General features: G+C 45.3%; 1 protein-coding gene across 1 annotated transcript; it reads left to right on the top strand.

Moving 5' to 3' along the window:
- Positions 1–453: 453 nt before the first annotated feature.
- On the top strand, positions 454–9,374 carry PRDX3 (peroxiredoxin 3). Its single transcript, XM_036828928.1, has 7 exons — positions 454–537; positions 1,926–2,061; positions 3,600–3,741; positions 4,710–4,845; positions 5,682–5,785; positions 7,903–8,068; positions 8,394–9,374. Exons 1-7 carry the CDS (start codon positions 502–504, stop codon positions 8,445–8,447), a joined length of 774 nt encoding a protein of 257 aa, XP_036684823.1. The 5' UTR covers positions 454–501; the 3' UTR covers positions 8,448–9,374.
- Positions 9,375–10,924: the final 1,550 nt, after the last annotated feature.

Raw genomic sequence — 10,924 nt, forward strand, 5'->3', positions numbered from 1 at the left:
CTCAGAGTCTTAACCACTGGACCGCCAGGGAATTCCCTGCATTAATAATTAATTCCATTTCATCCAGAAGCCACAAGGCTACACCTCTGGCTGAAATAGGAAAGGGATTCTTTTACAGAAACCGTAATCCACAGGTTCACAAAAAGTAGCAAATATGGAAATATCTATCTTCCCACCTGGATTAGACCTTTTTAGGTTGGGGCGACAAATAGAAATAAAGCGTCGCTTTCCCAAGCATGCAGCTACTTAGAAGCTTTAACAGGAATTAGCCCCGTATGAATCTGGGTCAAGGGACCCGACCACAGGAACGTTTACACGCGGAGGATCCCCAGTAGGCTAGGAGGATGCAGCTCTTCCCCGCCGCGGCTCCGGCCGGGCCCCGCCCCCGCCTGCCTAGACCCCGCCCCCGCCTGCCTAGACCCCGCCCCTGGTTCCGCCCTCCCTGTAGACCCCGCCTCCTCTGCTTCTCCGTCTGCCCCGTGGGTGCTGTGCACCCTGAAGATGGCGGCCGTGGCGGGAAGGTTGCTCCGGACTTCGGTGAGTGGCTGGCGGCGGAGCACAGGCGCGGAGACACTGTGGTGGCTCCGAGAACGTGCTTCCCAGTTGGGATCCCGCTCCCCTGCGGCCTTGGGGCCTTTCACCCTTCTTGGAGGATATCGGAGGGTAACGGAGCAGAGGCCTCCTCCTCTACGGAAGGCTCCCTGCGCCTGCGCAGAGCCGCCCTTCCCCCACCCCACCCCTCTTGTGGTCCCCTCCCCAAATCCCTTTCGCTCCAGGTCGTGGGTCCCCGGTCCGCTCTCCACCTAAGTATCTGGCTCTCGATGCAGGCGACCTGGCCCCTAGTCCCGGTTCTGTAAACGACTCTGTGACCTTGGACAAGTGACTTCTTTCCGAACCTCAGTTAACTTTCCTCACCTTAACACAGAAAGAATGATGTTTCCGTGAGCAGCCACTTAAGTGCTGGATGAAAACCAAAATGCCAAAGTAACCAAAGTGCTTACGTGCAAAAGGCGCTTTTCTCCTCCCCGCCCAGGGCGGTCCCTGCCGTTTTCTCCAGGCAAAGCCTAGCACCCTCTTGCTACCCGCCCTCCCTTTCTCGTGGTGGGGTTCAGCGCAGGCTCTTTCTTTTTCCTGAGTCATGCTGGACCCTGAAATTGAGCAAACGTTTCCCTTGAGCCCTGTCCAAACTTTCCCAGAGGCTGAACTTTGCTCTACTTGTTTGCTTCTCTGTGGAGCTGGAAGGCCCTTGTCTTTTCTAGGGACAACCTTGACCGTAGTAGAGCGTGCTCAGCAGATCTGCTGGTAAAGGGCTTAATACACAGGGCCTGGCCAAGTTGCCCGGTTTCTGAATCCTCTGGGTTGCTCTTAAAAGCATGGAGTCTTTATGTTCTTATAATTCTCCTCTGCCTTGCAGTGTTTTTTTTTTTCCCCATTCATTAATTTATATATATTTTAAAATAAAAATTATATATTTGAGGTGTGCATCATGATTTGATATACATAATGAAATGATTACTACAAACCAATTGACATATCTTTTCACATAGTTACTTTTTTGTGTGTGATGAGTACACCTGAAATCTACTCTTAACATATTGCCAGCTTCAATACAGTATTATTAAGTATAGTCAATATGCTTGTACATTAGATCTCAAGACTTATCCTACATAACTGCAACTTTGTACCCTTTGACCAGCATCTCCCTTTCCTCCTCCCCAACCCCCTTTACAATCTTGAAGGATAAGGAAGCAGAAGGGAATTTTAAGAACATGGAGACTCAATCCATGCTCTTAGAGTTTGGAGTCTGGTATTTTTGTTCACGGGAATAAGGACAGCCGAGGCCACTACTGGCCTGATGCCCTCTCAGCAGGAATTCAGCCACCATTCTGGGAATACTTCCTAATTTAAAGTGTTTCTCTTTTTAGCTTGTCCGACACGTGAGTGCCATTCCTTGGGGCATTTCTGCCTCTGCAGCCCTTAGGCCTGCTGCTTCTCGAAGAACGTGCTTGACAAATGCATTGTGGTCTGGTTCTGCTCAAGCAAAATTCGCCTTTAGCACCAGTAAGTGTTGTTATGCTTTGGTTTGAACCAGAAAATGGCAACATTTGTCATCTCTGAACAGGGGCTCTGAACCCTGGCGGTATATTAGACTCACCTGGGGAGCTTTTGCAAACATACCACTGCCCCAATCCCACCCCAAACAAAATGAGTCAATCTCTGGGGTGAGACCAGAACATCAGTATTTTTTAAAAGCTCACCAGGTGATTCTGATGTGCAGCCAAGGGTTGAGAATCACTGAGGTAATCTGCCCTTGTGTCACCTTTCCTTGTTGGTTCCAGAGGTTTTAATCCCCGGTGTTGAGGAACTTGGAAGGGGGGTGAGAACACTCAGAGGCCTCTGGGCCTGCTGTGTGTGAAGGGGTGTGAGCTGACTGGGGACTGACAGTGCAGCTCCTGTAAAGGCTTTTGGATTCAAACTTGTGGGCTGGCTCCACTTGGCCGTGTTAGGCCGGTCTAATGGACTGCTCCATGATCTGAGTGATGCACAGCTATTTCTTGAGATTTACACTCCATTCTCTAGAATATGAGGTTTGCTAAGTACAGCCTCAGATATTTGAAAATGCCTCCTTTAGATCTGTCGCACCTTTTAAAAAGAGTGTATTTAACATGTAATGGTTTGGGGGGATATACTTGAGCAAACCGTTTGTTTGTGGGTGAAATGTTCTAAAAAAGTTTACAATTTTACTTCCTCGGAGCTTTAAGAAATTTCTGGTAGCGATTTGATGCCACAGGTTGAAAACTTTCCTTGTCACCTGTCCCAAACGCCCCTCCCAGCAGCTCCTCCTGTTTCTGAAGCCAGGCATCTTGACACTTGGCCTCCTTTGTCCCGCCTTCCCAGGTAGAAGCACGTCCTCTCCAATTCTGACACAGCTCTTACATCCTTTCCTTTCTTTCTGTTCCTTCTGCCGTACCCTTTCCCTCCACACCTCTCACTTAGATGCTTGCAGTCACCTCCTAACATCAGGCGCCCCCCTCCCTGCTCCTCTTACTCTCCCCTGCAGACCGATCTTCCTAAGAACAGCTGACGCATCATCCACCTCCTACGCAAAAGCCTCCGGTGATTCCTGTATCTCTTCTTTTAAGAACAGATTCATTGGCCTGATATATAAGGGCCCTTGCAGCATGGCCTTCACCAACCTTGCTTTGTCTCCCACACGTCTTCCCTCCATGCACACCTGCTCTCTAGATCAGGCTCTGCCACAGGCTGTTCCCCACACCTGCCCTGTTCTTTCTTTTGTGCCATTAGCCCTGGTCTTGGCAAAATCCGAACCATACTTAGAATCCACCTCCAGGCTCATGTTGTCCTTAATTCTATGTTCATTCCATCCCTACTGTCTCCTGTCTTTTTAGTTTCCACAGCACTTTGAATATGTGTACAGTCTAGAACTATGAAAAGAGAAAAAATTACCTAAGATGTACAATTGAACTGAACTTTTAATTATACTATTAATTAATTACTGTGAGAGGATTAAATAAAATCAAATAAGTGCTTGGCTTAACAAATGAACTCTACATGTGTGTGTTATGTTTTGTTTTCAGGTTCCTCATGCCATGCCCCTGCCGTCACGCAGCACGCGCCCTATTTTAAGGGTACAGCTGTTGTCAATGGAGAGTTCAAAGAAATAAGCCTTGATGACTTTAAGGGGAAATATTTAGTGTTCTTCTTCTATCCTTTGGATTTGTAAGTGTATTTTCTGTGATGCTTTAATGTCATTCTGGGAGCAAGCAGAGATCCCTGCCTCCCCGCTGACACTGCCTGTCTCTAGTTACTCTTGTCAAGGGGAGGGTTGCTGCTGACCCTTTTTCACTGATGGCCTTATTGATACAGTTTGCATCTGTAGCTAATTTACAAGTGATAAATATAGGGGGTGGAGTGGCATTCCTTTTAATGGGGCAGGGGTTTAATGTGGCTCTGTTTTATGTATGTACTCTGGAGTAGTAGTTCCTGTAAGCCAGTTTGTGAGGAAGTTTTCACTGGTTCGGGGGAAAATGAGAAAAGTAAGGATAAAATGAAATTTCTCCTGAAGCTACTCTATTTAGATAAAATTTTGTCTTTATTCTTGGAATATGCCTCCCCTACCCCCATGTTTTTAATATGATTCTTAAATAGAAAGGTGATAAATCTTTTTTTTTTTTTTAAACTGGAGTATCATTGTGACCAGGAGTCCAGTGAGGATGGTTAACCATTTTGCCTTTCTCACCTTTAAGCAAATTGAACTAGTTTTTTTTTTTTTTTAATTAATCGTTTATTTATTTATTTTATTTTTGGCCGCGTTGGATCTTCATTGCTGCGTGCGGGCTTTCTCTGGTTGCAGCGAGCGGGCTTCTCACTGCGGTGGCTTCTCTTGTTGTGGAGCAGGGGCTCTAGGCTCACGGGCTTCAGTAGTTGCAGCACGCAGACTCAGTAGTTGTGGCTCGTGGGCTCTAGAGCGCAGGCTCAGTAGTTGTGGCGCATGGGCTTAGTTGCTCTGTGGCGTGTGGGATCTTCCTGGCCCAGGGCTCGAACTCGTGTCCCCTGCATTGGCAGGCGGATTCTTAACCACTGTGCCACCAGGGAAGTCCCTGAACTAGTTTTTAGACACCTATTGTTCAGATTTTAAACCCTTGTTTTTCAACTCTTTGATGAGAATTTCTACCCTTTTTCCCTAGCACCTTTGTGTGTCCTACAGAAATTATTGCTTTCAGTGACAAAGCCAATGAATTTCACGATGTGAACTGTGAAGTCGTTGCAGTGTCAGTGGATTCCCACTTCACCCACCTGGCCTGGATAAACACACCAAGGAAGGTATACACATCATTCACGCTGTGTCTGCACTTGATCTTAAAAACTCAAATGATCCCATTAAAGACCAACGTAGAAGTTGTTAAAGCATGACTAGTCTGAAATGGGCTATTTGTCAGGCCTAACCTACTGGCAAATTCTGTTAAACTCTACCCATATTGCCTTTAACATTGCATGTATTTACTCCCCACTACACTTGTATTTTCCAGAGTACAAACAGTAACAGAGAACAGACTCTGCAGGGCAGGGGAACAGCTGGGGTCCATTGCCTCCCCTCTCACCTGTACCCTGTAGATCCCCGGGACCCTGCGAGCCATGTGGGACAGTGATTAAGTTTTCTGGTTTCACTGCTCTGCACGATCAGTATTCTTGCCTAGAAACTTGCTTGGGAGAATCAAAATTTCTAGCTATGCTGCTGGACTATCAATATCAAATTATTCAAAGTATTCTTTTTTTTTTTTTAACTGTTCCATTTTTATGCTTCAGAAATTAATCTTCAACCAAACGGATACTGTAAGAATTAGAAAAAGAAAGGTCTGTAGTATCAGCTGGGTGTAAATCCTGCCTCTGCCCCTTTCTAGCTGTGACCTGGAGCAAGTTACTTAACCTTCGTGTGTCTCAGTTTCCTCATCTGTACAGTGGTGGTGATGATAGTAGCTACTCCAGGATGCTTGGAGGAGGAAGTGAGACAACAGAAAGAGCTTAGAGCAGCGCTCGGCCCATTGTTGGCGCTCAGTTACTGCCGTCCGTTGCCACTGTCGGTCAGACATCGTGTTGCCTGGCCAAGGATGCTGTGGGAGCCACAGTATAACAACCAGCCCTGTTTGCATTTTTATTAGAATGGCGGTTTGGGCCACATGCACATCACACTCTTGTCAGATTTGACCAAACAGATTTCCCGAGACTACGGTGTGCTGTTAGAAGGTCCCGGCCTTGCACTACGGTAAGATCCGTTTCTTATGAACTTAAAATTGGTTTTCATGTTTAGCATCATCCTACTTCATATAGACACCTTGGTAGGGAATTTGTAGAACCCCAAATCCTTAATTTGTCTTTTAATAAGCACTGATGGATGCCTCCTGCAAGGGTTGGCAGTCTTTCAGAAATGGCTGAGACATGTGTGCCCCCTGCGTCACCCTGGGCCTGTCTCTGAAGAAGGATATCATGTCTTGATGGTCACACTGCTCCACTCTCCCTGACTGTCTGGGAGCCACTCCTGGCGCTGAAGCCATCAGACTGTTTGGAGATGCGGTGGGGGGGGGGGGGGCCAGCAAGGGTAGGAGTCAGTTTTCTGGAATGGTTAGGATCTTGTACAAGCACTGGAACCAGACCGGAGTTTGAATTTGTTTAAACTCAGCTACTTAATAGCTGTATGACTTTGAGCAAGATATTTAACCTCTTTGATTCCCATTTTTCCTGTAACTAAAATGAGAATGTACCTCCCAGGTTGGTTGTGAGGATTAAATAAGGTGAGGCAGCTACAGAGTTTTTGGCACAGGTTCTAGTACCTGTCCCAGCCTGTCACCCTTGCTGGGAGGGATGAGAACTTAGGCCTTAGAACTGGCGTCTTGATGGCTGCTGAATGAAGGAGGGATTGGGCAAAACTTTACCTCCAGGAAGGAAGCGAGAACCCCACTTTGATGTGCCTCACAGTTTTGCTGGGGGCTGGCTTGAACCCGCTCACCTGCCTGCTCTTGTAGCTGACGTCTGGCCTGCTTGGGTTACACCTGAAATTTTAGCTCTGGGAGCCACCTTGGAGCTTGGGCCTTTTTGACTCCAAGGGGATTACAGTCTTCCTTTAATAAACTAAAGCCTAGCTTTGACAGAGTTGGCAAGGGAAGGAGAAGAGTGCTGGCATTTTCCTCCCAGGATCCCCTCCCCTGTAGAGTCGTGCTAATTTTGCAGTTACCTCCCTACTGGTTTCTCTATTAGGATTGACACAGGGAGAGGAGTCGAGTCTGACTTGTAAGATAAGGCTTTCTTTCTGGAGTCTGTGGGCCCTGATCATCCTAGCCCTGTGTCTGCATCTAAATGGCGGACTCCACCTTGGCTGCACCCTGCAGGAGCATACACCAGGACCCCTTAGCCTCAAAGCCTAGACCCCCAAAGGCCAGGCCCAGGGAGGGAGAACCACCTTTTTATCTTCTGAGTTTTCTCTAACTTGCCTTTTTCCTGAGTGATTAACACTTGGAATGCCACACCCTTTTAAAGATGGACTGTTAAAAACCTAGGAGTTTTATGACATCTGCATATGTCATAGTAACACCAACACTCATATGGAAGATGAGCACAGACCCCAGGGTGGGTCACCTCATTACATTGCTGCCAAGTGATAAAGAGTGATGGGCTTGGACAATCTGACAATAAAAATAATAACTATAAGTGACTGAAACACATCAAATATATTTAAATCGATAATTTGAAGAGTTCCAGGGAACCAATTCATTATTTTGAAAACTATTAATAATGGAATAGTACTAAGCACTCATTCTGTCTTTCCTGTACAAACTACCTCAGTGTAACCAAAATAAATAAAAGTGATGGGCTTGGTTTTTCCTTTAGATTTCTGCTCTGCATAGCCTCCAGGCCAGTAAATTTTCCCATGGGATTTCCCCCCCCTCTATGCAAGAATTCACTCATTTCATAAGTACTTACTGAATACAGATAAAATACATCTCTGTCCCTTCCCAGTTGCCTATGGTTCCTTGCCAAGATTTGATGCAGCAGCCCAAAGAATGCTTACTACATCACTAAGAAGAAGTCCTTGCTCTCTGTAGTTCAGTGACTTACAGATTCTGCGACATATAGGTCACATTTGTAAATGTGACCATACTGCCTGTTTTCCATGGTGGCCTTGCCCAGTCCTGTCTTTGTTAAAGCATCTGTCATCAATAAGAGATGATAAGCTGTTTGTACAGCAAGGAAAACCCCATTTTTAAGCATATGATAGAGTTTAATAAATGCTCTACCAAGGATAATTAAAGACAAAAAGGGGTAGAAGTTAGAGTCTTTCTAGCTCTGGTAATGTTGAAATACTGATGATGATAAATTCTGATGCAGAGGTCTCTTCATAATTGACCCCAACGGAGTCATCAAGCATTTGAGCGTCAATGATCTCCCAGTGGGCCGAAGCGTGGAAGAGACCCTCCGCTTGGTGAAGGCATTCCAGTTTGTAGAAACCCATGGAGAAGTCTGCCCAGCCAACTGGACACCAGATTCTCCTACAGTAGGTTTCTTTTCCAAAAGCAATGGGACCCCAGCAGAGGGTCCCAGGTCCTCACTGCCTCAAGGGCTGCTGGCCTGGAATATCCACAAAAGAAGCCCACCCTTGGGGCAAGGGTGTAGATGGTGTGCAAATGGGTGAAGCTGGTGCAGGTGAGGGTGGGACCAGGCACCAGGCAGGCTGTTAATGTAAGTTTCATCCAGGTATTTTAAAGGAAACAGACCAATCTTTAAAAAGTTAAAGAACTTTAGATTAAAAATTGAGGGCTTTCAACTCACTTTTGAGATCATAAAGTCACTTACCCAGTGAAATGTTTTTGTATTTTCAGATCAAGCCCCATCCGACTGCTTCCAAAGAATACTTTGAGAAGGTAAATCAGTAGACCACCCATGTGCACCTGCAGCTTCCCACACCAGAAAAGAACCACAGCTGGAACTCGCTTTTAGCATTTCAAAGATTATTATTTATAGACGGCAAAAAAACAATTATGCTTGTATTCGTAAATATTACTCTAAACGTTTTGTTTTTGTAACATTGGCCAAGGCTTTTAAAATGTGGTTAGTTACTAACGTAAGGAGTCCTTTATTGAGTGTATGGATGGATGGCTAGTTGCTATAGAATGTGCAGTTCCCCTGTTTCTTGGATCATGTCTTCAAAGGGAAAAGGAAACAACTCTTCTTTATCAGCCTTACTTGAACCTTTGTGTACACCAGAGTAGTACGACAGGCATCAAAAGCTTCTGATCAAGGGTCCTGAAATTTTCTTCTTGAGTTTCTTTGTATTAAACTGAATTTTCTTTTAAGATCATGGTTTTAAGTTGTTAGCATCAATGGTCTAATTTAACACTTGCAGGACTTCCCTGGTGGTCCAGTGGTTAAGACTCTGTGCTTCCAATGCAGGGGGCGCGGGTTTGATCCCTGGTCAGGGAACCAAGATCCCACATAACATGCAGTGCGGCCAAAAAAAAAAAAAAAAAAAAAACACTTGCAATGAATGTGTATGTGATTGAAGCAGATGTGAATCATGTTTTTTAAAAAACCACCGACAGTGGCCAAGTGACTTAACTGATCATGTATGTTCCCCAGTCCTGAGATTTATACTTTATATAGTTATTTTACTTATTTTGTTAGCTGACTTAGTGCCTACATACATTTCTAATATTGATTGGGCATAATTATAAAGGATAATTATTGAATCCAGGGATTGCATTTTGAATTTGAATCATTCATGCATTTGAATCATTGTAATTATTTTCTTTCCTGAAGTGTTCAGTGTAAAAAATGTAATAAAAAATAAACATTTTAAAATACTTGCATTTTTAACACCATTAATTTATTGGTTCAGCTTATGTTGTGGGACTCTAGTTTTCCTTCTCTGATTATATCAACAAACATTTATTGAACATTTAACTCAGTGGCTACAAAGATGAATAAGATGCTGGCTCCACTTCCAAGGAGCTCAGTTTAGGAGGCAAAAGAAATATGGAAGCATTTATTAATTTTAATAAATCCTGGAGTTCCTACCATATGCTAGGTACTATTGTAGAGGCAAGAGAGTGAACAAAAAAGACACACCCCTTCCTTTATGCACTTAAATTGTAGAGGGAATAAACATAATAAAAATACATAGGGGGACTTCCCTGGCGGTCCAGTGGTTAAGACTCCACGCTTCCACTGTAGAAGGCACGGATTCAGTCCCTGGTGGGGGAACTAAGATCCCACATGTCTTGTGGCACGGCCAAAAAAAAAATACATATGATGTTTGGAAGGACAATAAAGTGGACCAAGGGACTAGAGCAGAGTGTTGCAGGTGTGTTCTAAAAGGGTTTCAGGGAGTCAGTCTCTCCAGGTCTGTTTTCTCATCTGTAAAATGAGGACTGTAATTGTACCTATCTTAGGGTTTTGATGATCAAATGAGATAAAACATGTAGGTGAGGGAGTAAGGAGGATAAGAAGGTTCTAGGCAAAGGGCATGGCAGGTGCAAAGGCCCTGAGGCAAGGGTGGACTTCGGGTGGGTGAAGAATTGAAGGGCCATGTGACCAGAGCTGTGAAGGAGAAGCATGGTAATGGGGAGCCCAGGGTGCTTCATGGGCAAGCTAAGGACTTTGGATTCTATTCTGAGATGGGAAATGTCAGGAATGTTTTTGAGAAGAGTTACATCAAATTGTTCTAAGAGGATCACTCTGGCTCCTTTGTTAAGGCTAGACAGTCCAGAGAGGGAAGCAAGTCAGGTGGGCTGGATCTGTGACATACTTGCAGGTAGAGCCAGCAGGATAATACAGGTGTGCTAAACTGTGGTACAATAGATACATTCCTGGGGCATAGAACACTGGGGAACAGTGAGGAGGGGGCACCTTACCCAGCTATGGGCATCAAGGAAGTCTTCCTGGAGGACGAAATGAAGTCTTGAAGGCTATGGAAAAGTGAGCCAAGTGAGCTGAGCAAAAGTGGGAGTTGAGACGCCACATGGGCCTCTAATAAGCTGGTTTCATGTTCCCAGAGGGGAAGGCAAAGCAAGGGAGGGCAAAGGCCAGCTGCCTGTAAGTGGCCCAGACTGAGCCAGCACTGTTAGGGCTTTTACATGTTTTATCTCATTGGATCCACAACAAAAACAAAATAGGTACAATTACTATCATCATTTTACAGATGAGAAGGTAGATTTGGAGATATTGATTTGACCAGGGTCACACAACCAAGTAATGGATGGTGCTGGGTCCCCAACCCAGGACTCCTGAGGAGCCCCCTGAACACCCTGAACATCCACATGTCTTCCACAAACACACATAACCCCCACCCACCCCAGTGCTGGGGAAGGGGGTGGAAGGCGGAAGGAAGGCAAGTTTTTCTCTGCAAATGGTC

This window comes from Balaenoptera musculus, chromosome 16, assembly GCF_009873245.2.
Source record: "Balaenoptera musculus isolate JJ_BM4_2016_0621 chromosome 16, mBalMus1.pri.v3, whole genome shotgun sequence".
NCBI classification, from domain to species: Eukaryota; Metazoa; Chordata; class Mammalia; order Artiodactyla; family Balaenopteridae; genus Balaenoptera; species Balaenoptera musculus.

Bases quoted from the DNA above. Each gene is read 5' to 3' on its own strand.
- PRDX3 (XM_036828928.1), top strand. From the start codon at position 502: ATGGCGGCCGTGGCGGGAAGGTTGCTCCGGACTTCG. The intron at 4,846-5,681 runs GTATACACATCA...CATTTTTATTAG, and splicing joins GGATAAACACACCAAGGAAG to AATGGCGGTTTGGGCCACAT. The intron at 5,786-7,902 runs GTAAGATCCGTT...ATTCTGATGCAG, and splicing joins GGTCCCGGCCTTGCACTACG to AGGTCTCTTCATAATTGACC.